This window comes from Muntiacus reevesi, chromosome 3 (genome assembly GCF_963930625.1).
Source record: "Muntiacus reevesi chromosome 3, mMunRee1.1, whole genome shotgun sequence".
Lineage (NCBI taxonomy): Eukaryota > Metazoa > Chordata > Mammalia > Artiodactyla > Cervidae > Muntiacus > Muntiacus reevesi.
In genome coordinates, this window is record NC_089251.1 from 60,044,190 (window position 1) to 60,070,417 (window position 26,228).

At 38.6% G+C, this 26,228-nt stretch overlaps 2 protein-coding genes across 6 annotated transcripts in view; one reads left to right on the top strand and one right to left on the bottom strand.

Moving 5' to 3' along the window:
- PEX13 (peroxisomal biogenesis factor 13) overlaps positions 1 to 18,781 on the bottom strand; it is a 32,651-nt gene extending 13,870 nt beyond the window's left edge. Inside the window, exon 1 of the mRNA XM_065929238.1 lies at positions 18,617 to 18,781. Coding sequence (XP_065785310.1) covers positions 18,617 to 18,708 — 92 coding nt within the window. The 5' untranslated portion in view covers positions 18,709 to 18,781. The remainder of the gene's footprint in view (positions 1 to 18,616) is intronic.
- Positions 18,782 to 18,899: 118 nt separating this feature from the next.
- PUS10 (pseudouridine synthase 10) overlaps positions 18,900 to 26,228 on the top strand; it is a 73,474-nt gene continuing 66,145 nt past the window's right edge. The window contains exons 1-5 of one of the 5 annotated variants that reach the window (XM_065929234.1): positions 18,900 to 19,234; positions 21,322 to 21,360; positions 22,295 to 22,435; positions 24,987 to 25,250; positions 25,868 to 25,954. In XM_065929234.1, the coding sequence (XP_065785306.1) occupies positions 22,310 to 22,435; positions 24,987 to 25,250; positions 25,868 to 25,954 (477 nt within the window). In that variant the 5' untranslated portion in view covers positions 18,900 to 19,234; positions 21,322 to 21,360; positions 22,295 to 22,309. Of the gene's footprint in view, positions 19,235 to 19,260; positions 19,334 to 21,321; positions 21,361 to 22,294; positions 22,436 to 23,433; positions 23,667 to 24,986; positions 25,251 to 25,867; positions 25,955 to 26,228 lie in introns of those variants that run through there. The other 4 variants (XM_065929233.1, XM_065929235.1, XM_065929236.1 and 1 more) reach the window with 4 other exon arrangements.

Sequence of the window (26,228 nt, forward strand, 5' to 3'; positions counted from 1 at the left end):
CCTCTGTTCATAGAATTTTCCAGGCAAGAGTACTGGAGTGGGTTACCATTTCCTTTCTCCAGGGGATCTTCCCAATCCAGGGATCAAACCTGGGTCTCTCGCATTGCAGTACATAAAGCAGACGCTTTACCGTCTGAGCCACCAGGGAAGCATCACCTACTAAAGAGATTAGCATATAAATAGGTATGATACAAACACTATAGGGTTTACTAGGTGGCTCAGTGGTAAAGAATCTGCCTAACTGAGCACGTGTACACACACACAAACACTATGTGGAGTCTTTCATTAATAAGTATTTAATACACATGTATCACACAGACTATTAATATAGATTTTCTTTATATATCCTTGTATTGTTTCATAAATTGTGATGAATATGTAACTTTAAAAATTATAGGGAATTAAATTTAAACATTTGGTAATAAAAAGATTTCATATACTACATATGAAATGTAGTATATTCCTCTTACTCTTCTTTGTTGTTTCTGGCTGCCCTATTTGGTTTGTGGGATTTTAGTTCCCCAATCAGGGACTGAAACTGGGCCCTCAGCAGTGAACATTTGGAGTCCTGACCACTGGACCATCAGGGAATTCCCTCTTCTTTGGTTTTAATGGTCTCTGTTTCTGGCATACACAAATACATTCAGTGGGTATATAGAGTTTTGCTCTAAGTTACAAAAAGCATAATAACTAAAGAAGCCTATGGTTAGAAGAACAAAAGATTTTTCCTTAGTGCTGAAAGTGCAAAAAGTCTCCCCCACCCAGTTTTTTTATCTTGAAAAGTTTCAAACAGGAAAGAAAAAAAAAAAAGCACATGAAAGAAAAGTACAATGAATATCCACATACCTTCCATCTAGATTCAACAACTGCTAACATTTTGCCACACTTGCTTTCCCTTTCTCACTCTACAGTCTTTTAAAAATTCTTGAGCTATTTGAAATTAACTTGCAGACCAAATAAATTACTCCTAAATATTTCTGCGGGCATCTCCTGACAACAAAGATATTTCAGACAAAACAGTAATACTGTTTCCCATCTCTGAAAATTAACAAATCCATATTCTCCATTACTCAATTGATTCAAAACATATCCATTACTCTCAGTTATCTTTGTCTAAATAGCTTTATTGAGCTATAATTCATATACCATAAAATTCACCCATTTAAAGTGTAAAAAGATTTTTCATATATTCACAGAAGTGTACAAAAATCCCAAATTCATTAGCAGTCACTCCCTGTTTCTTACTCTCCTCTAATCCTGTGTAATCACTAATCTACTAAGCTACTGTCTGTAGGTATAGGTTTGCTTTCTTTGGACAAATGTCCAATACTTTGGCCACCTGATGGGAAGAGCTGACTCACTGGAAAAGACCCTGATGCTGGGAAAGATTGAGGGCAGGAGGAGAAGGGGACGACAGAGGATGAGATAGTTGGATGGCATCATCGACTCAATCGACATGGGTTTAGGTGGACTCCAGGAGTTGGTGATGGAAAGGGAGGCCTGGTGTGCTGCGATTCATTGGGTCACAAAGAGCTGGACATGACTGAGTAACTGAACTGAACTGTAAATGAAACATACAATATGTAGCATTTTGTGACTGGCTTCTTTCACTTTTATGTTTTGAAGGTTCATCCATGCTGTAGAATATATTAGTACCTTCAGTACAGTTCAGTCCTTTAGTTGAGTCCGACTCTTTGCAACCCCATGGACTGCAGCACGCCAGGCCTCCCTGTCCATCAGTAACTCCCAGAGTTTACCCAAACTCACGTCCATTGAGTCGGTGATGCCATCCAACCATCTCATCCTGTCGTCCTCTTCTCCTCCTGCCCTCAATCTTTCCCAGAAGCAGGGTCTTTTCAAATGAGTCAGCTCTTCACATCAGGTGGCCAAAGTACTGGACTTTCAGCTTCAACATCAGTCCTTCCAGTGAACACCCAGGACTGATCTCCTTTAGGATGGATTGGTTGGATCTCCTTGCAGTCCAAGGGATGCTCAAGAGTCTTCTCCAACACCACAGTTCAAAAGCATTAATTCTTCAGTGCTCAGCTTTCTTTACAGTCCAACTTTCATATCCATACAAGACCACTGGAAAAACCATAGCCTTGACTAGACAGACCTTTACTGGCAAAGTAATGTCTCTGCTTTTTAATATGTTGTCTAGGTTGGTCATAACTTTCCTTGCAAGGAGTTAGCGTCTTTTAATTTCATGACTCCTTTTTATTATTGAATAGATAAAAGATACTGAATCCATAGATCGGCTGTTTCCACCTTGGGGCTATTATGACTAGAATGATATTCCTGGGTCATATGGTAACTCTGTGTTTAACCTTTCTGAGAACTGCCAAATTGTTTCCCAAGGCAACTGTACCATTTTACATGCTCACCAGCGGTGCATGAGGGTTTCAATTTCTCAACATTCTGTCAACACCTGTCATTATCTGCCATTTTTTTTTTTACTAAAGGCAACCTAGTGAGTGTGAAATGGTATGCCACTGTGTATTTGATTTGCATTTCCCTAATCAGGAGATGGCAAGAGTGAATGTCGACATTCTAGGAATCAGCGAACTAAAATGGACTGGAATGGGTGAATTTAACTCAGATGACCATTATATCTACTACTGTGGGCAGGAATCCCTTAGAAGAAATGGACTAGCCATCATAGTCAACGAAAGAGTCTGAAATGCAGTACGTGGATGCAATTTCAAAAGCGACAAATGATCTCTGTTCATTTCCAGGGCAAACCATTCAATATCACGGTAATTCAAGTCTATGCCCCAACCAGTTACGCTGAAGAAGTCAAAGTTGAACGGTTCTATGAAGACCTACAAGACCTTTTAGAACTAACACCCAAAAAAGATGTCCTTTTCATTATAGGTACTGGAATACAAAAGTAGGAAGTCAAGAAATACCTGGAGTAACAGGCACATGTGGCCTTGGAGTACAGAATGAAGCAGGGCAAAGGCTAATAGGGTTTTGCCAAGAGAATGCACTGGTCATAGCAAACACTCTCTTCCAACAACACAAGAGAAGACTCTACACATGGATATCACTAGATGGTCAACACCGAAATCAGATTGATTATATTCTTTGCAGCCAAAGATGGAGAAGCTCTATACAGTCAGCAAAAACAAGACCTGGAGCTGACTGTGGCTCAGATCATGAACTCCTTACTGCCAAATTCAGACTTAAACTGAAGAGAGTAGGGATAACCACTTGACCATTCAGGTATGACCTAAATCAAATCCCTTATGACTATACAGTGGAAGTGAGAAATAGATTTAAGGGACTAGATCTGATTGACAGACAGCCTGATGAACTATGGATGGAGGTTCGTGACATTGTACAGGAGACAGGGATCAAGACCATCCCCATGGAAAAGAAATGCAAAAAGACAAAATGGTTGTCTGAGGAGGCCTTACAAATAGCTGTGAAACGAAGAGAAGCCAAAAGCAAAGGAGAAAAGGAAAGGTATTCCCATTTGAATGCAGAGTTCCAAAGAATAGTCAGGAGAGATAAGAAAGCCTTCCTCAGCAATCAATGCAAAGAAATAGAGGAAAACAACAGAATGGGAAAGACTAGAGATCTCTTCAAGAAAATTAGAGATACCAAGGGAACATTTCATGCAAAAATGGGCTCAATAAAGGACAGAAATGGTAGGGACCTAACAGAAGCAGAAGATATTAAGAAGAGGTGGCAAGAATACACAGAAGAACTGTATAAAAAAGATCTTCACGACCCAGATAATCACAATGGTGTGATCACTCACCTAGAGCCAGACATCCTGGAATGTGAAGTCAAGTGGGCCTTAGGAATCATTACCACGAACAAAGCTAGTGGATGTGATGGAATTCCAGTTGAGCTATTTCAAATCCTGAAAGATGATGCCGTAAAAGTGCTTCACTCAATATGCCAGCAAATTTGGAAAACTCAGCAGTGGCCACAGGACTGGAAAAGGTCCATTTTCATTCCAATCCCAAAGAAAGGCAATGCCAAAGAATGCTCAAACTACCGCACAATTGCACTCATCTCACACGCTAGTAAAGTAATGCTCAAAATTCTCCAAGCCAGGCTTCAGCAATACGTGAACCGAGAACTTCCAGATGTTCAAGCTGGTTTTAGAAAAGTCAGAGGAACCAGAGATCAAATTGCCAATATCCACTGGATCATCGAAAAAGCAAGAGAGTTCCAGAAAAACATCTATTTCTGCTTTATTGACTATGCCAAAGCCTTCGACTGTGTGGATCACAATAAACTGTGGAAAATTCTGAAGGAGATGGGAATACCAGACCACCTGACCCACCTCTTGAGAAACCTGTATGCAGGTCAGGAAGCAACAGTTAGAACTGGACATGGACCAACAGACTGGTTCCAAATAGGAAAAGGAGTAAGTCAAGGCTGTGTACTGTCACCCTGCTTATTTAACTTATATGCAGAGTACATCATGAGAAACGCTGGGATGGAAGAAGCACAAGCTGGAATCAAGACTGCTGGGAGAAATATCAATAACCTCAGATATACAGATGACACTACCCTTATGGCAGAAAGTGAAGAGGAACTAAAGAGCCTCTTGATGAAAGTGAAAGAGGAGAGTGAAAAAGTTGGCTTAAAGCTCAACATTCAGAAAACTAAGATCATGGCATCTGGTCCCATCATCTCATGGGAAATAGATGGGGAGACAGTGGAAACAGTGTCAGACTTTATTTTTTGGGGCTCTAAAATCACTGCAGATGGTGACTGCAGCCATGAAATTAAAAGACACTTACTCCTTGGAAGGAAAGTTATAACCAACCTAGATAGCATATTAAAAAGCAGAGACATTACCTTGCCAACAAAGGTCCATCCGGTCAAGGCTATGGTTTTTCCACTGGTCATGTATAGATGTGAGAGTTGGACTGTGAAGAAAGCTGAGTGCCGAAAAATTGGTGCTTTTGAACTGTGGTGTTGGTCTTGAGAGTCCCTTGGACTGCAAGGAGATCCAACCAGTCCATCCTAAAGGAGATAAGTCCTGGGTGTTCATTGGAAGGACTGATGCTGAAGCTGAAACTCCAATACTTTGGCCACCTCATGCGAAGAGTTGACTCATTGGAAAAGACCCTGATGCTGGGAGGGATTGGGGGCAGGAGGAGAAGGGGACCACAGAGGATGAGATGGCTGGATGGTATCACCGACTCGATAGGCATGAGTTTGAGTAAACTCCAGAAGTTGGTGATAGACAGGGAGGCCTGTTGTGCTGCGATTCATGGGGTTGCAAAGAGTCAGACACGACTGAGCCACTGAACTGAACTGAACTGAATGGTTAATGATAGAGTTTCTTTTCATATGCTTAACTGACCAGTTTTACATCTTCCTTGGAGAAATGTCTATTCACATACTGTGCCCATTAAAAAAAAATAGGCTGTTAGTCTTTATCACTGAGTTGTAAAAGTCAAAATGTCTTATTTATTTTTGGAGGGGGGAGACAAAAATTCAATTACATCTCACACATTGCATTTGGTTCACTGTGTCTTCATTCTCATCTAAAGAAAACAATAATGTCTTGGACTTTCAGAAGAGCCCAACCAGTCTCCTTAATGAATGTCCCCCATTCTGGACTTGTGTTTCCCCTAAATGCTGTTTAACTTATACCCCATCCTCTATATTTCCAGTCAAACTAAAGGATGCATCTAAAGGTCTGATCTAAAGGTTTTCGCAAGCATAAATCATCAGGGAAGTTGTTTACTTCAGACTGGCTCACATTATAAAAAAAGAAACAAAACTTTAAAAAGGGTCAGTGGACTACCAAATAGTGTAGTACATCCAGGTCTGGATGAAGCAGCTCAGTGTGTAAGTGTTCCACTCAAATGAAACTACTTCATTGAGGCTAGGCACTAGGAAGAAATACATTGGTTCATAAAAATTTGCTTACAGTGGTAAAAAATATTATAAAATTTGCTAACAACAGATTACGATTTTTAGAAAGTTATGGAAGTAGGAAGGGGGAAACAAAGTGAAAGTCGCTCAGTTGGGTCCGACTCTTTGTGATCCATGGAATTCTCTAGGCTAGAACACTGGAGTGGGTGAGCCTTTCCTTTCTCCAGGGGATTTTCCCAACCCAGGGACTGAATGCAGGTCTCCCACATTGCAGGCGGATTCTTTACCAGGTAAGCCACAAGGGAAGCCCAAGAATACTGGAGTGGGTAGCCTATTCCTTCTCCAGAGGATCTTCCCGACCCAGGAGTTGAACCAGGGTTTCCTGCATTGCAAGTGGAGAGACTCTGATAAAGCATTGCAGGGGGAGACTCTAATAAAGCCTCAAACCCAGGAAATGAAACAAGTTAACAACTGACTCAGTGACTTAATCTGTGATATCCTTAATCTAAGCTACCATTTTTATACCAGATTCTTACATGGGGAGTGGGTGTTGAGAGGGAGATAGAAGCAACAAAAAAACCTACCAGGCACAGAGTACTGAATGTAGCAGGGAAAGGTGAGACAACAGAACTCACAAATTCCTACTCAAAATACACACATTAAAAATATTCAAAACTATATACAAGGACAAATAAAAACACTAGGATGCCAAAGTAACAAAAATCAACAATAAGAATTAAAGGTCATTCAAGGAAAAAGTAAGTTTATATAACAAAGATTTTAAATACGTTTATAATGGTCAAAGAGATGAGAATAAGAATTAGAGATTGAATGAATTGATTAAAAAAGTCAAAGACATAAATGAAGTCATAACACTTGTAAAATAAAAAGTGAAAAGTGCCTGTAAGTATGAAAAAATTTCATTAGAACTCTTATACACAATTCCCACAGACACAAGGAATCTTGTAACTATGAGGCAAAAAGAAAATTAGTTGTACAATAAGATACAGAGGAGAAATACAGAACTTGGGGAATTCTACTTCAAGTAATGATATTCTAAGTAACCAGATCAACCCTTCCACAGAAAACAATTAGAAAAGCTAGAGAGCCCATTTTAGATGTTTCTCAAGGGATGGGGGCCAGTTCCAGAGATGGCTGACGGTATGAGAAACTGAGCAGAGTTTTTTAAAGCTTCTCTAAGCTAAGAAGACAAAAACTAGAGTTCAGAAGCCCAAAGAGGAGAGACAAGGTAATGCCCACACTTCAGACTGGGACCTTAAAAGGTCGTATGCTAAGAGTAAGGGGGAAATGGTTAACAAGAAATAGACTAGCCCAGGCAGAAACTGAAAACCACAATTTCAAATTAGTTCAAATTTGAAATTATTAAAATGACCCTGGACTGCTAGTGGCCCAAGGTGCCTGTCAAAAGTAAAACCTCTGTGGGAAGAGACCATCCTAGGCCTCCAGTTGCCTTACATTGTCTATGCATAATGTCCAGCTCTCACTGAAAAATAATTGAGCCTCTATGATGACAAAAACTACATGCAAAAAAAAAAAGAGCAATGTTAGACAAAAAAAATGATACATATTCAGATAATGAAATTATGAGGTAGAGACTTTAAACAGCTATGCCACAAATACTCAAGAAAAAAAAAAAAGATTGGGAATTTCAGCAGGGAACAGAAACTCTAAAGCTGGATCAAATGAAAATTCTAAAACTAAAAAAAAAAATAAAGTACCTAAAAACTATGAACTCAAAGACTGACTCGTTTAACATCAGATTAGACAACTGAAAGAAAAATAGCAGTGAACTAGAAGAGTGCTCAGAAGAAAATACCCAGAATGAAGCATGAGTAACAAAAGGACACATATAGAAAAGAGTGTAAGACATGGAGAGTACAGTGAAAAATAGAGCATATATATGTAATTAGAGCCAGAGAAGTGAAAAGATGATGAGCAGAAGTGATATTTAAAGAGATAATGCTTAAGCCTTTCCTAAAATCAATGAAAGACATCAAGTTAGATTCAAGTTATCTATGAATCTCACCAAAAATAATGTAATGAAAAATACATTAAATCCCAACAAAGTATAACTGCTGGAAAAAGAAAAAAAGGAAAGGGGGGTAATCTTTAAAGCAGCCAGAGCAAAAAAAGAGATTCCTTTTGAGGGAGCAAGAGTAAGACAGGGATGACTGAGACTATCAGAAAGCTGACAAAAAGGAAGCCAAAAAATATATATATATATATATAGGTTCCCTGATAACAATGTTGAGTTAGCATAACTCTAGACTTCCTGTCAACCAAAGAATAACTGTGTCTATAGTCCAAAGCACAGAAAGTCAGATACTGTTACTTGCAGCAGAACTACCCCTGATATGTTTAATAGGAATTCTAGAAGAGATGGGAAAGAACAGTGCTCAAACAGTATTTAAAAACAGGACTGGTGAGAGTTTTCCTGAAATAAAGACAAGAATCGTCAGATTGGGCACTATGGGCACCAAGCACAAACGCTGTAGTTGCTGAGCAGGAGAACACATACACAGACGTTGATCTGAACCCAGATTCAGTCCCCAAAAAGGGCAATGTCAAAGAATGCTCAAATGACTGCACAAATGCACTCATTTCACATGCTAGTAAGATGACGCTCAAAATCTTTCAAGCCAGGCTTCAGTAGTATGTGAACCGAGAACTTTCAGATGTTCAAGGTGGGTTTAGAAAATTCAGAGGGATCAGAAATCAAATTGCCAACATTTGCCAGATCATGGAGAAAGCAAAGGAATTCCAGAAAAACATCTACTCCTACTTCAATGACTACACTAAAGCCTTTGGCTGTGTGGATCACAACAAACTCTGGAAAATTTTTAATGACACTGGAATATCAGACCACCTCACCCGTCTCCTGAGAAACCTGTATGCAGGTCAAGAAGTTACAACTGGACATGGAACAAAGGACTGGTTCCAAATTGGGAAAGAAGTATGTCAAGGCTATATATTGTCACCCTGCTTATTTAACTTCTATGTAGAGTACATCATGCGAAATGCTGGGCTGACTGAAGCACAAGCTAGAATCAAGATTGCCGGGAGAAATATCAATAACCTCAGATATGCAGATGACACCACCCTTATGGCAAAAAGTGAAGAGGAACTAAAGAGCTTCTTGATGATAGTGAAAGAGGAGAGTGACAAAGTTGGCTTAAAACTCAACATTCAGAAAACTAAGATCATGGCATCTGGTCCCATCACTTCATGGCAAACAGATGGGGAAAAAGTGGAAGCAGGAATAGATTTTCTTTTTTTGGGCTTCCAAAATCACTGTGGACGGTGACTGCACCCATGAAATTAAAAGACGCTCCTTGGAAGGAAAGCTATGAGCAACCTAAACAACATATAAAAAGCAGAGCCATGACTTTGCTGACAAAGGTCCATACAGTTAAACCTATAGTTTTCCCAGTAGTCATGTACATAGGTAAGAGCTGGATCATAAAGAAGGCTGAGCACTGAAGAATACATGCTTTTGCATTGTGGTGCTGGAAAAGAACTTTTGAGAGAATCCTGGACTGCAAGGAGATCAAACCAGTCAATCCTAAAGGAAATCAGTCATGAATATTCATTGGAAGGACTAATGCTGAAGCTGAAGCTCCAATACTTTGGCCAACTGATGCGAAGAGCCAACTCATTGAAAAAGACCCTGATGTCAGGAAAGATTGGAGGCAAGAGGAGAAGAGGGCAGCAGAGGATGAGACGGTCAGATAGCATCACTGACTCAATGAACATGAATCTGAGCAAACTCCAGGAGATAGTGAAGGACAGGGGAGATTGGCATGCTGTACTTTATAGGGTCGCAAAGAGTCAGACATGACAGTGACTGAACAACAAAGAGCCTAATAAAGCTGCAGAGGACGAAGGTGTCAGGTAAAATTTTGAAAAAATGCTAAGGAAAAGACAGTCTAAAGAAATAAAAACTAGACTCCATAGAAAAATTTCTGTAGCTTTAAAACTCTGATACCAAACCAGAAAGATACAAAGAAAGTAAATTAGAGGCCAAATTCACCTAGGAACATATATGCAAATATCTTAAAATATTATATTTCAACATTGTATTTTTTTTAAAAAACCAAAATTAAGCAGAGTTCATCCAGAAATGCAAGGATGATTCAACACTGGACCATTAAGCGATGCAAGAAAACAGACAGTCATAATAAAATAAAAAAACAAAATCCCAACAGATAAAGAAAAGCAATTTATAAAACTTACCCTTCATAAGAAAAATCCAAGTAACATAGTGAGATAGAAGTTTGTTGGCTATCTATCAAAAACAAAAAGCAAACATCATAACTGATAGCAAGACTTGAGAAGAATTCCAGTGAAAGCCTGGACCAACAGAAGCTCAGTTCAGTCGCTCTTTCATGTCCAACTCTTTGCAACCCCAGGGACTGCAGCACATCAGGCTTCCCTGTCCATCATCAACTCCCAGAGCTTGCTCAAACTCATGTCCACTGAGTTGGTAATGCCATCCAACCATCTTATCCTGTCATCCACTTCGCCTCCTGCTTTCAATCTTTCCCAGTATCAAAGGTCTTTTCCAATGAGTCAGTTCTTCCAATCAGGTGCCCAAAATACTGGGAGCTTCAGTACTGGTCCTTCCAATGAATATTCAGGACTGATTTCATTTAGGATGGACTGGTTTGATCTCCTTGCAGTCCAAGTGACTCTCAAGAGTCTTCTCCAACACCATAATTCAAAAGCATCAATTCTTCGTCGCTCAGCTTTCTTTATGAGCCATCTCACACATCCATACATGACTACTGGAAAAACCAGAGCTTTGACTATACAGACCTTTCTTGGCAAAGTAATGTCTCTGTTTTGTAATATGCTGCAAAGGTTGATCATAGCTTTTCTTTCAAGGGGCAAGTGTCTTTTAATTTCATGCAGTCACTATCTGCAGTGATTTTGGAGTTCAAGAAAATAAAGTGTCTCACTGTTTCCATTGTTTCCCCATCTATTTGCCACAAAGTGATGGGACCAGACGCCATGATCTTAATTTTCTGAATGCTGAGTTTTAAGCCAACTTTTTCATTCTCCTCTTTCACTTTCACCAAGAGGCTCTTTGGTTCTTCTTCACGTTCTGCCATAATGGTGGTGTCATCTGAGTATCTGAGGTTATTGGTATTTCTCCTGGCAATCTTGATTCCAGCTTGTGTTTCAGTCAGCCTGGCATTTCGCATGCTGTACTCTGTATAGAAGTTAAATTATGCAGTATGACAACATACAGCCTTGACATACTCCTTCCCCAATTTGGAATCAGTTCATTGCTCCATGTCTGGTTCTAGTTGTTGCCTCGTGACCTTCGTACGGGTTTCTCAGGAGGCAGGCAAGGTGGTTGTTATTTCCATCTCTTGAGGAATTTGCCAGTTTGTTGTGATCCACACAATCAACGGCTTTAGCATAGTCAATAAAGCAGAATTCTTTATTCTTCTGGAATTCTCTTGCTTTTTCAATGATCCAATGGATGTTGGCAATTTGATCTCTGGTTCCTCAAGCTGGTTTCTAAATCCAGCTTGAACATATGGAAGTTCTTGGTTCATGTACTGTTGAAAACTAGCTTGGAGAATTTTCAGCATTACTTTGCTAGAGCGTGAGATAAGTGCAATTGTGCGGTAGTTTGAACATTTTTAGGCATTGCCTTTGTTTGGGACTGGGATGAAAACTGCTGGGATGAAAACTGTCTTGTGCCCACTACTGAGTTATCCAAATTTGCTGATATATTGAGTGCAACACTTTCACAGCATCACCTTTTAGGATTTAAAATAGCTTAAGGTGGAATTTCACCACCTCACTAGCTTTGTTCGTAGTGATGTTTTCTAATGCCCACTTGAGATACACTCCAGGATGTCTGACTGTAGGTGAGTGATCACACCATCATGGTTATTTGGGTCATGAAGATCTTTTTTGTATAGTTCTTCTGTGTATTCTTGCCACCTCTTCTTAATATCTTCTGCTTCTGTTAGGTCCATACCGTTTCTGTCCTTTACTGTGCCCATCTTTGCATGAAATGTTCCCTTGCTGTCTCTAATTTTCTTGAAGAGATCTCTAATCTTTCCCATTCTACTGTTTTCTTCTATTTCTTTGCATTGACCACTGAGGAAGGCTTTCTTATCTCTCCTTGCTATTCTTTTGAACTCTGCATTCAGATGGATATATCTTTTTCTCCTTTGCCTTTCACTTCTCTTCTTTTCTCAGCTATCCGTAAGGCCTCCTCAGACAACCATTTTATCTTTTTGCATTTCTTCTTCTTGGGGATGGTTTTGATCACTGCCTCCTGTACAATTTTACGAACTTCCACCCAGAGTTCTTCAGGCACTCTGTCTATTAGACAGAATGAAAACCACAATGACAGAAAACTAAACTGGTCCCATGGAGCACAGCCTTGTCTAACTCAATGAAACTATGAGCCATGCCATGCAGGGCCACCCAAAAGAGGTCATGGCAGAGAGTTCTGACAAAACATGGTCCATTGGAGAAGGGAATGGCAAGCCACCTTAGTATTCTTGCCTTGAGAACCCTATGAACAGTATGAAAAGGCAAAAAGATGTAACACTGAAAGATGAACTCTCCAGATTGATAGTTACCCAATATGCTACTGGAGAAGAGTGGAGAAATAGCTCAGGAAAGAATGAAGAGGCTGAGCCAAAGCAAAAACAATACCCACTCATAAATATGACTGGTGATGGAAGTTAAGTCCAACACTGTAAAGAACAACATTGCGTAGGAACCTGGAATGTTAGGTCTATGGACCAATACAAGGATGTTGGCTATTTATGCTGGCTTATTTATAAATGACATTATTGTCAACTTGGGATTTAAAAAACTTCAACCAAATCTTCAGGGCAAATGAAGAGTCTGAATTTAAGTCTGTATTTTATAAAGGATAGGGAAGAACTTCATGGAAACTACAATAAAACATTACATAAGGTAAAAAAGGATAAAATTTTCACCAATTTCACCTTACACAATACTCATGGATGCAAAGACTTACTTTATCTATAAATGAAATTTCCAATAAAATATAAAGTTCCAATAAAAAAAATCCCAATAAGTCTCTTTATAAAGGCTAAATGTAACAAAAGTAATTATGAAGTACAGCAATGCATGAAGGATCCTGACAAACCAAATATAAAAACTTACTATAAAGACAGTGTGGTGTTAGCATAAGAATAGATAAATAGCACAATAGAACATATCACGTGCTGCGTGCTAAGTCACTTCAGTCGTGTCTGACTGCTTGTGACCCTACGGATTATAGTCCAGAAGCCTTCCAGGCTTCTCTGCTCATGGAATTCTCCAGGCAAGAGTACTGGAGTGGGTTGCCCTTTCCTTCTCCAGGGATCTTCCTGACCCAGGGATCGAACTGGGGTCTCCTGCATTGCAGACAGATTCTTTACTGTCTGATCCACTAGAAAAGCCAGAAATATAAAACAGATCCTACATTTTATTATTCATCAGAGAAGTGCAAATTAAATATCATTTCACATGCATTAGATTCATAAATACAGTACTATAAAATAACATCAAGTGTTGAAAAAAATATAGAGAAACAGAATACCTTGCTAGTGAAAATGTAAAAATTGGTATACAACAACTTTGAGAAGCACCATGATAATAGTCAATACTTGAAGATAAGCATACCCTTCCAACTAAGTAACTCACCTCTCAGAAAACCTCATGGAAATGTGAACAAGGAGAAAGACACAAGAATGTTTACTGAAAGTAGCAGTAGCTTTAAACAACAAATTCTCTAGTATCTGCGACAGAACAAATATACAGTTTGCTTCTATATAACAGAATACATGTGTTCAGTCATGCCTGACTCTCTTGTCACTCCATGGACTGTAGCCCGCCAGGTTCCTCTGTCTGTGGAATTTTCCAGGCAAGAATATTGGAGCAGGTTGCCATTTCTTCCTCCAGGGGATCTTCCCAACCCAGCGATCAAACTTGTATCTCCTGCACTAGCAGACAGATTCTTTACCACTGAGTCACCTGGGAAGCCCCTCTATAACAGAATATTCTATGGCAATTAAAACGTACTACAGGTATACCTCATTTTATAACGCCTTGCTTTATCATGCTTTGCATATACCAATACATTTACAAATTGGAGATTTGTTGTAATCCTGCATCAAGACAATCTATCTACGCCATTTTTCCCCCCAAACTTTTAAAAATTTTGTATTGGGGTATAGCCAATTAACAATGTTGTGGTAGTTTCAGGTGAAGAGCAAAGGGACTCAGTCATACATATACATGTATCCATTTTCCCCTAAAAGCCCCTTCCACCCAGGTTGTCTGCCAATTTTTTTTTAAGACAGCATTTGCTCACTTTGTGTCTCTGAGTAACAGTTGGGTAACTCTCACAATATTTCAAACTTCTTTGTTATTATTATATTTGCTATGGAGATGAGTGATCTTTAATGTTACTACTCAACTTGTTTTAGGACACCAAGAACAGCACTCATAAGACAGCAAACTGTCAAAATATATGCTGTGTGTGTTCTGACTGCTCCACTGACCAGCCTTCCCTCTAAAGTCTCTCTTCACAGGAGCCTCTTATTCTCTGAGACATAAAAATGTTGAAATCAGGCTAATCAACAATCCTACAATGGCCTCTAAGTGTTCAAGTGAAAAGAAGAGGCACAAATCTCTAACTTTAAATCAAAAGTTAGCAATGAGGACTTCCCTGGTGGTAGAGTGGATAAAAATTGGCCTTGCAAGGCAGGGGACATGGGTTCAATCCCTGGCTGGGGAACTAAGATCTCACATGCTGAGAGGCAACTAAGCCCACACATCCAATGTGTCACAATGAAGACTCTGTGTGCTGCCACACAACTAAGACCTGATAAGGCTAACATAAATATCTTTCTAGAAAAGAAAAAAGTTAGAAATGAATAAGCTTAGTGAGGAAGGCATGCCAAAAGCCAAGACAGGCCAAAGGCTAGGCCTCTTATACCAGTTAGCCAAGTTGTGAATGCAAAGGAAAAGTTCTTGGAGGATATTAAAAGTTCTACTCCAGTAAACATGTGAATAAAAAAGTGAAACAACCTTATTGCTGATATGACAAAAGTTTTAGTAGTCTGGCTACCTCAAATCAGCCATTACTATTCCCTTAAGCCAAAACCTAATCCAAAGCAATGCCCTAATTCTTCAATGCTGTGAAGGCTGACAGAGGTGAGAAAGCTGCTGAAGAAACTTCTGAAGCTAGCAGAGGTTGGTTCACAAAGTTTAAGGAAAGAAGCTGTCTCTGTAACAAGGGAGTGCAAGATAAAGCTGCAAGTGTTAATGCAGACACTCCAGCAAGTTATCCAAAGATCTAGCTAAGATAATTAATGAACGCAGCGATGCTAAATAATAGATTTGCAATGCAGACAAAAAACAGCCTTTTATGGGAAGAGGATGCCATTTAGGACTTTCATATCCAGAGGGAAGTCAATGTCAGGCTTCAAAGCCTCAAAGGACAATCTCTTGTTTGGGGCTAATACAGCTGGTGACTTGAAGGTGAAACCAATGCTCATTTATCATTCTGAAAATCCTAAGACCTTTAAGAATTACGCTAAATCTACTCTGCCTATGCTCTATTAGTGGAACAACAAAGTCAGAACAACAGCATAACTGTTAACAATATGGTTTACTAAAAATTTTTAACACCACTGTAGAGACCTCGTGCTCAGAAAAAAAGATTCCTTTCATAGTACTGCTCACTGACAATGCAAGGGGTTACCCAAGAGCTGACAGAGGTGTACAACGAGATTAATGTTGCTTTCATGCCTGCTAACAAATATCCGTTCTGCAGCCCATGGATCAAAGAGGCATTTTTTTAAGTCAACTTTTAAGTCTGATTATCTAAGAAATAAATTTCATAAGGCTATAGCTGCCATAGATAGTGATTTCCATGACAGACTTGGGCAAAGTAAATTGAAGTAAATTGAAAAGCTTTCTGAAAGGTTTTCTTAATGACACCTTTTAGATGCCATTAAAAACATCTGTGATAGCTGGGACAAGTTCAAAATATCAATTTTAACAGGAGTTTGGAAGCAGATGATTCCAATCGTCATTGATGTCTTTGAGCAGCTTCAAAACTTCAGTGAAAAAAGGAACTGTAGATGTGTTGGAAACAGCAAGAGAACTAAAGTGGAGCCTGAAGATGTAACTTTATTGCTATAACCTCATGATAAGACTTCAATGGGTGAGGAACTGCTTCTTATGGATAAGCAAACAAAGTGGCTTCTTCAGTTGGTATCCACTCCTGGTGAGGACATGAAGATTTTTTAAATGACAACAAAGGATATAGTCTATAATGTAAATTTAGTTGATAAAGCAGCATCAGAGTTTGAGAGGATTTACTCCAATTTTGAAAGAAGTTCTACTGTGGGTAAGATGCTATCAAATAGGACTGCATGCTACACAGAAATATTTTGAGAAAGGAAGAGTCAACCAATGTGTCAAACTTTGTCCTTGTCTTATTTTAAAAAACTGCCACAACCACTCCAGCCTTCAGCAATGGGGACAAGACTCTCCACCAAAAAAAAAAAGATTACATCTGGTTGAAGGCGCAGATGATAGTTTGAAATTTTTTTTTTTTAGTAATAAAGTATCTTTAAGGTATGTACATTATTTCTTTAGACAAAATGCTACTGCATAGACTTCAATAGAGTGTAAACATAACTTTCAAAAGCACTGGGAAACCAAAAAACTCATGTGACTTGCTTTATTGCAATATTCCATTTACTGCAGTGGTTTGAGCCCAATCTGCAATATCTCCCAGGTATGCCTGTACAGCTTATATGAATGAAAAAGAAATTTAAAATAATACTTAGTGGAAAAACACTTTGCAAATGATAACATACAGTTGATAATATTTATTTATAGCTTAAACATATACTAAATAATAATACATATAAACATATGTAATGTACACACAAACCCAAATACTAAAGTATAAAAACACTGGTGGTGGTGGTTTAGTTCCTAAGTTGTGTCTAACTCTTACGACCCCCATGGACTGCAGCCCACCAGGCTTCTCTGTCCATGGGATTTCCTAGGCAAGAATACTGGAGTGGGTTGCCATTTCCTCCTCCAACAAAAACATTATGCACACTAAACACCAAATAGTGACAGTAGTTACTGTAGGAAGGAAGAATGGGAGGGTTTAACTGTTGCTCTAATTTTTATTTTTTAAAAGACCTCTGGCAAATCTGGCAAAATGTTACTAACTGCTTAAAGCTGGGAGTTAATACATGAGTATTTATCATCTTAGTCTCTACCAGTCTTTAGATGTTTAACATATTACAATTCACATTTTCTTAAAAAGTGGGAAAATGGTTAATTTTACATAAACAGAACTTAACCAGAAGCGAGAATAAAAGTTTGCTCTTCCCAAGAGCACTCCAGATTTTTAAAGAAAGTCAACCACTCATAAAAAGAGGTAGCAGAAAGTGTCACCCAGCTTAACAGCATAATTAAACCTTATTATTATGTGCCTATCATTATTAAATAAAGTAGCAATTGTGCTCAAACATCTTAATAAAAGATAACAAGATTTCAGAACATAGCAGAAATTCATTCCAGTATGTTCAGGATTTCTACGTAAGTAATGTACCATAGTAGGTGATCTGACATTCCAGTCTCACCATCTGAAGTTAGATGTCCAGATCCACAGACTTAAGAGAATGAACTTATGGTTACCAGGGGCGAAGGGTGTGGGAGAAGAATAGAGTGGGAGTTTGGGACTGATATGTACACATTGCTGTATTTAGATAATCAACAAGGATTTACTGTATAGCACAGAGAAAGCTGCTTAATATTCTGAAATAACCTAAATGGGAAAAGAATGTGAAAAAGGATACATGTATAATTGAATCACTCTGCTGTACACCTGAAACACAACACTGTTGCTATGTTCCAGTAAAAAATAAAACTATACTCCAATATAAAATTTTTAAAAATTAAAAAGAAGTCCAGATCCACCCAACACAAATCAAACAGGCTGTGAAAAGCTCCTCTTTTATTCTATTTTAACCTTTTTTTGAGTTGTAGATTCATTTAACACTGATTAAAATCAAACAAAAAACCACAGGCCCGGGGGGGTGGGGGGGTGGAAATCACTCGCTCTCTAGCACACAAAGGCCACCCTTAGGCCTCAGTTTTGAACTCCCGCTTCCAAGTTGCTTTCACAAATCTCTATCCCAAACAATGCTGCGTTATGCTGGAAAAGAACGCAGAGTACAGGCTTGAGGTGTAGTTGCGTAAAAGTGACCTTTTGGGCTTTCACCAACTTGGACAGAGATGGTTAAAGGCTTTAGAGACTTTGCTCCCTAACGAGAGGGGCTGGGCAGATGTCTTTCTCACCTACAACAGACCGAAAGTCTCTTTAAGATGGGGATGGCGGGCGGGGGAAAGAATCAAGCAGTTCAGTGTCCCTCAAAGAAAAAGGACAGATACCTGCCCTTTTCTTCCGAGCACCCGCACCCACACAGGCGCACAGGAACCCCCTGGAGAACGTCGCTATCGAGAGCTGCCGAATCAGAAACAGCTATCTGACACCGAAACTACCCCTGCAGACGCCCCGGCTGCACCTCGACCCCCCAAAGAGTGCGGGTGGGAACTGGTGAAGAGGGGGAGGGGATACCTGACCACCAACAACGGCCTCAACCGCCTCCTGCCAAGTCCGCGCTGCGGCCCACAAAACTCGCGGCCTGAAGAATCGCACACTCACTGGAAAGTGGGGCCGGGTCCTGGTCCCGGCCCGGTCCCCGGAATCCGGCGGGTCTCCCAGGGTTTCGGGGGAGGCGGCGGCTGGGACGCCATCTCCGCCTCCTCTCAGCTCCCGCTCTGAACTGGGACTCTCCAGGCCCCGGGACACCGGCCGCTAGAACGCCAGGCACAACTTGCAGAGCGCCGAGCCCTCCACCCGGCCCGCCCCTGACGTCAGGATGTGGCTCGAGGTGCTTTGCTGCTTGGGGTTACAGTCTAGGTCTATACCACTAATCCATGGGAAGAAATGCTCTCTTTTTATTTGTCCTAGAAGGAATTTCCATTCTAAACCAAGGATAAGAGTTCATCGATATTTCCGGCAGCGGCTACAGACTCCCCAGACGTCGGAATCCCACGGAGGCTTCCCTGGGACAAGTCCCGCACCCTCCCGGAGTAATGCCCCACGCACTTCTCCCCCCGCGGAGGAGGCAGGGTGTGTTGCGACTGGCCAGGCATCTTGACTGATTTCCTTGCCAACATGCCGGGGAGAGAGAGTTTTCTCAGTCCTCGCGTGAGGCACCTGGTACTTTCCTTCTAAAGCTCTTGTTTCCTCGGGGAACAGAATTGCTAGACGCAATAGGTGCGTTGTCTTTAGTCTTCCCCGTTCTCTCGGAGGGCTGGAAGGGGTTAAATTTCAGGCTCCGGCGTCCTGGGAGAAGGTGAGGCTAGGAGGTCTGAGGTGAGGGGTTGCGGACTGGGTGCCGGAGAGGTGTGGATGGAGGGGATCGTTGCCTTCCTTCGGGAGAGGCTTTGTTAGCAAGGAGGGGTGCGTGGGAAGTTTTTTGGATCCGAGTGGAGGGGAGAAGAGCTTGCTTGGTTGGCCAAAGACTCGAGGTTAGACCTGGGAATGAACTTTCCAGAAATTAGATTCCACTGCAGAGTGTATCGGTAGCGCGATGAAGTTACGAGCACCTCCTTATTTAAAAAAATCCACACCCCACCCCACAAAATGAATGACCCCCTTCTATATGAAAATGAGTTTTAAAAGATCCCAGGGTGTGAGACTCAACCTGGGTATTTTGCCTTCTCCGTTGCCTTAAATAGTTTCTGTAATCGTCGGAGGTGTGAAGAGAAAATTCATCCTCTCCTCTAGTAAACCAGGGACGGGGCGAGTTACCGCTGGTTTGTGGAGAGGAGACTAGGGATCCTGACACCTGGGAAGAGGTTCTGTTGCAATACGTTCCAGTTCTTTGTGTACACATGTAAACTAAAAGCAAATACCTTGAAGGCAACCAACAATGAAAACCTTACAGCACGGGATGTATTTCTCAAGGCTTGCTTTCAAAGATAATAAATCAAATATGCAATAACTGATTTCTCATGTTTTATGAAATCCTAACATATCAGCGCTGTACATTTGAAACCAAATTTAAGGCACAGCGTTATTTTCTCCCAATAGTGTTAACGTGCTTGGGAAGTCGCTAGATGGTTGCCAGATGAAAATGATCTTGAGAAGTTTCTAAATCCACTAACATAATTACAGAAGAGGGTTTTGTTCTGCTTCTTAAGACCTCTTCAAATTACTCTAGTCGGGAGGTTTCCTAATTCTGAACAGGTTTGATAATTTTTTAGAGCTATGAGATTATGATGTGTCATTTACTGACTTGCGTGATACTTTGATTCTAGTCAACCCACTAGAAGAACAAACGTTGTCTTTAAACCAAAGGAAAGGTAAAACATACATTTTAACAAAGAGTAAAGTCTCCAGAGAAATCTTCAGTACAAAGTGTCCTTTTTAAACGTCACTCACGGATTTATTTATTGGTCAAGAGGGTTTATTTGTTTCTCTTTCTAGTTAAAGCTTAATTCTCAATTAAATGAAATCCTTAACCTTAGCTAATGGAAAGGAGGAGAAAAGATAAAGGGGCAAGATAGAAACAGTTTCTCTGTGAGGCCAGTGCATCAGGGATACACTTTAAATGCTGACAATCAGCTTCTTAAAGAATGCCAACCCCTTCTCAGCACCAAACTACTAGATTAAATGGGCTGGGGGAAGAGATTCAGATCTTTTGTAAATAATGGTCACACAGAGCTTCATTTTGTAAAGAGTGTTCTCCACATATTCTTTACTTTCCAAGCTCCAATTTACTTAGGCAACCCTAAATCAGTGTTTCCCAATCTGGGTGTCTGAAAGTTCTCACTGGTGTGTCCAGACAGACCTGATTTCCTTCCCTGCCTCTCCCTCCAACTGCACATATTTAACTGAATTAAAACCCAGCCACAGGCAATCTGTTGTTTGTAGTCTTGCCTGCTCAACTGATTTTTATGGTAAAGAATTCCAAAGAACTATCTACCTGTCTTCATTATATTCTGTCAAGGATCTACTCTTGATAAGTGGTCACAAACATTTAGACACTTGCATTTAGTAGTGGGTTTAAAAGGTTAGAAAACATAAACTGATTCTAAGAGTCACATCTTCATAGAAAGTAGTTGGTAAGAGCTTCACTCTCCCACTAATATTAAGCAAGTTCGTTTGAATTATGACTTTGCACAAATTAAGGTGCCAGTCTTTTATCAGTACCTCAGTACCATTACCATGCAATTATAGTTTTATAAAACATCACTAGTTCCTCATTTTAAACTAATGTGAGCTGATTCATTAATCAGAAGACCCTGCCCCCCAAAAGAATGATTCCATAATTTAATTTTTATTACCCCTCCTTCCAGGCAACAAGAGCCCGTCCTCTATGCAGTGTTTACTTCTAGGTGAGTTTTTTCAAATTGAAAAGTAGCAAGTTGTTTTAGACAACAATTACTCTGAAATATTTTGCATTTAATTTGTTTTTGTTGGAGTTTTCACTTGTGTAGGAAAGAATGATTGTTCTCACTTTGTTAATAGTTGGTTGTTTTTTAGTTATTATTTCATCAAAGTAAAATTGACATTTTTTAATCTACTGATCATTTTATTTTGAATACTTGTCTACTTAACTGTCATTAAGGTCAGTCGAGTATTATATAACATAGAATGATCTGATTATTTTTTCTAGCAAAAATATAAAATATTTATTTTCGGCTGTATGGGTCTTCATTGCTGCACCTGCTTTTCTCTGGTTGTGGCAAGTAGGGACTACTCTCTTGTGGCACATGGGCTTAGTTGCTTTGCAGCATGGCGAATCTTCCTGGATCAAGAATCGAAACTGTCTCCTGCATTGACAGGCAGATTATTTACCACTGAACCACCAGGGAAACCGCTAGTAAACTCATTTTTTATTTCTAACAGGAAAGTTGATCGAATTTACTACTCTGTGCTCTCAAACAATACTGAATGGTACAAAATAAAAAGCAAAATTGCAGTCTCCATTCTTGTTTTCATTGTCCTCCCCAGAGACAACCATATTTTATTTGTTTTATTTTTATTTCTTTTGATTGATTTAGTTATGTTGATACACTTATCATAATCTAGAATGTTGAGTCCTCGACAACTAGAAACTTTTACCTGATCCATCTAATAAAGTGTCTTCAAGTTTATGTTTCAATATGGATGTAATGAAAGCAACGTTATTGGAGAGTACCAAATAGTGATTTCCAAATATGAACTTTTTATCCTTAAAGAGGCTTATCCTTAAAGGTGACCATATATTTGTCTGTGAAAGTAAAGCACAAAAGATGCTCATTAGTTTTACTTGCTCTTTTTTTCTACTTGCAGTTACTGAATATGTTGCCTCTGACTGCGGAAAACAAGCGTGTGGCCCAGTTGTTGCTCAGTACTGGTACCTGTCCAAGATGTATCTTCAGATTCTGTGGTGTGGATTTTCACGCACCATACAAACTTCCCTACAAGGTATTTTCTTTCTTTCTAAAGTTAAGAAAGGGTCTCTCTTTTTAAAGTTAGTACCTGTGTATTTGAGAGCAAGTATCTGTTCATAACTCTTCATTAAAAAACTGTAATAAAATAATTAATGATAATTTTAGAATTTCCATTACCATATAAATGTAAGTTCCTTCTTAAGTGATTATATGTTGCATTTAATGTAGTAGGATCTTTGTGGAGCAATTCCCTGGTTCATTTAATGTTTACATAGACCTTTCCTAAAGACTGTCTAGATAGGATATCACAAAATAGTGTTTCTCACCAGATTTTAGTAAAATATAACAGACGGGATTGGAAGCGTTATGAGTTTGGTTGCCTTTTCTTCTTTTTCTGTTTTTTATTTTACCACTTGTATGTACAGATAGGGGTACTTATAAGTTTCTAGAAGTAAATGCTTATCATCTATCATCACTTGTGCTATTCATAACAAAAAAGTAAGGTACTGAGGTCTTTGGCATTTATGGTAATATACAGAGAGCTTTGACATTTTATAGAATATTTCATAGAAGATACATAACATTTTGTGAAATATATTTTACTCTAATAGTGATGTTCATTTCAGAGGCAGATAGTAATTATATATGTATATAAATGTGTACTTATATAAGCAGTACAAATTCACACACACACATGCCTGCACTCTCAGTTTCCTATCATTAAAAAAAAATTTCCCAGGGACTTCCCTGGCTGTCTAGTGGTAAAGAATCTGTGCTTCCATTTCAGAGGGCATGGGTTCAATCCCTGGTTGGGGAACTAAGATACCACATGCTGCACATGGCACAGACAGAAAAAAAATTTCCCAGGAGTTAGCAACAGCAGTCATTCCTTCTATGTATTAATCGTTTCTATTATCTTGGAAATTAGTAATTATGTCCAGTATTCATATACATTTTTATATGTCAAGTGCTCATATAATCCTCATAATAACCTATTAGGTAAGTACATACTATGATTGTCTCTATTTTCAGATGACGAAACTGAGGCACAGAGAGGTTAAGCAACCTGCCCAAAGTTACACAGCTATTAAGTGAGCAAGCTAGGATATGAACTGTCTGTCTGAATCCAAAGCCTAGAATTTGGAGCTAGAAGACATGGATTTGAACCCCAGTTCCACCACTTTCCAGCTTCAGTTTTCTCCTCTGTAAATGGAATTGATGATAACATCCACCTCACAGGATTTTAAGGGACAATATCTAATAACGTATGTGAAAACACTTTGAAAACTGAAAATGGTACATATGCTATGAAAACTAATAAAGATATCTATATCATTTATATGCATAATAACTACAAAGTAATAAGATTGAGTTTCTGTAACTCTCCTCAATTATTTTCAGATACATTGTTTTATACATATGTTGTAAGTTTTGTATAGAGACTTAGTATTACCAACTAATATATCATTTTATGTAAATAAACATGAAAATATCTGAGGACTTTATTGGGTAAATATATTTTGGTATTTTCTAATCATGTCATATATGTGCATATACATATTCATATATCTGTACAATGTTTACTGACATTATAGATCTTAGGTAATAATAAACATGTTTGTGTGGGCCATAATATACCTGTATGTATATATATGTATGAGTACATATTTCTCTATTAAAGATTTAATAAGAAAACTAATGTCTTAATAAAATGAATTAAATTTGTTTGAGTGAAAGATTTTTCCCTTTGGAGTCAGTAAATTGTAATGTGAGTGAATTTCAAAGGGATATTTATTCAGCAACTGAATAATATCTGCCTAATTTAGACAAAACAGAAGAAAAGTCCTCTGAATATTTAGATGAGTGGTATGTCTGAAATATGAGAATGTTTGAAAGCAGTGCCAGAATTTACATTCCAATACTAAGTGACAGAAATTAGGGAAACCAGAATGTAGTAAAGAGCTTTTTTCAATAATTGCCTATTAGTGGTATGTAATTATGATGCCAAATTTCAGCATTGCCAGCATCTGTTTACCTTTGTGTAGTTAATTGCCTTGAAATTATTTTTACTTAGTAGACTTTTAATTTAATTTTTTAGATTTTATATTAAACATTGAACATATGAGATTTTTGTGGTTGTGAGATTATTAAATAACCTAATATGAATGGAAATTCAGTTTGCATTTCTACTTGTTAATAATTAGAATTGAAGTTTTTTATTTTGTTTATTTGTGTTGCTGAAATTAGCAAGTGAATGATCATCAAAACAGAACTACAAATCAAATTAGAAAATTTGTTAATGGAGCTTTTCCATCTCAGATTTAAGAATTTAGCTCCACTGATGTATGAAACCCTTTTGAAGAAGTATTCACACACATATTATAGGAGCTAGGTAAATCTCTTCTAAATTCTCCCGAAAGCCAGTGCTGGTTAATAAAACAAATTCGTTGCTCCAGAATTGATGCAAATCAGCATTGAATAAGTCTATGATACATCATAATTTTCATTCCTGTTTTCATGCTTCATCTTATCTTTAAGGATATTGTCAAAGAGTCATTACTTTTTCTTTTTAATTAACTTTTCAGGAGTTGCTCAGTGAACTACAAAAATTTCTGGAAGCTGAAGAAGATGAATTAGTTTCTGAAGTTCCAAACCCACCTCCCAAGAAAATTCGACTCCAAGAACCAGAAGATCGGATTGATGGGATGGATAGTCTGAGTCAAAATGGAGAGGGAAAGCTCTCAGTGACTGAAGATGGAAGCAGTTCTTCCAAGAATTCGAATTTAAATGTATGCAATGTATGCCTAGGAATTCTTCAAGATTTCTGTGAAAAAGAGTTCATTAAAAAGGTACACTGATTTTTTTTTATTAATGTGTAATACATAAAGATTTTCAGTTCTAAGGCCTATAGTTCCTGTATCCAAAGGAAGAATGCCATTCATTTTAACTTGTTTCACACAAATGGATCATTGGAATATTTTCTTAATTTATTTTAAAAAAGAAGTCTACTATTCTCAAATTACCTTTTTATCAACATGTCTGAAAAAATCAATGAAGTATGTATCCATGTATTTCTGTTCTGAGTGCTGTTCAATTGAACAAAATATGGCAGTTTCCCCTTTGCTGTTTAACATAGCTAAGGAGTTAGAGAAACAGTTCTTTTTGAGACCTCTCAGTGTCTAGAACTTTGTGAAAAGTACATGATTGAAGGTGAGATTGTTTTTTGTCGCCAGGTGTTAAGAGTGCCTATTTGGCTTTATTTTGTTTAAAATTGTTTCTGAATTATCAGGTGACTTAATAGAAAAGTATTTTGACATTTGATAGATTGTTCTGCTGGTGAGTCCTGGCTCTTTTGGCGCCTTGTGACATCAAATATTTGATTTCAGGATTGTTTTGGCAATTCCTAGAAATCTGTGTAACGCTTTTTTTATGGAATAAAAAATACTTTCTATGTAATACTTTTCAGGTGTGCCAAAAGGTTGAGGCCTCTGGGTTTGAATTCACCAACTTGGTATTGTCAGTCTCCTTCCCACCACAGCTATCTGTAAGAGAGGTAAGGTCATTTACATTCATAAAACTATATGTGAAGTATGCAATAGAATTCCTAAAAAATAGGGAAGTATAAATATTCCTTACCATATTATGTTTTCACACTTTGTGTATTTATTGAATGACTGAAAGCATTATATTATAAATGTTTAATAATGTTGAGTGAATGAATGAAAAAAGGAATTATTGTCTCAAGTTAATCTATCTCTCACAGGACTGCCATCTTTTTTAAAGGTCCTTATTCAGCAGCAACATTCATTGAGCATTAGCTCTGTGTG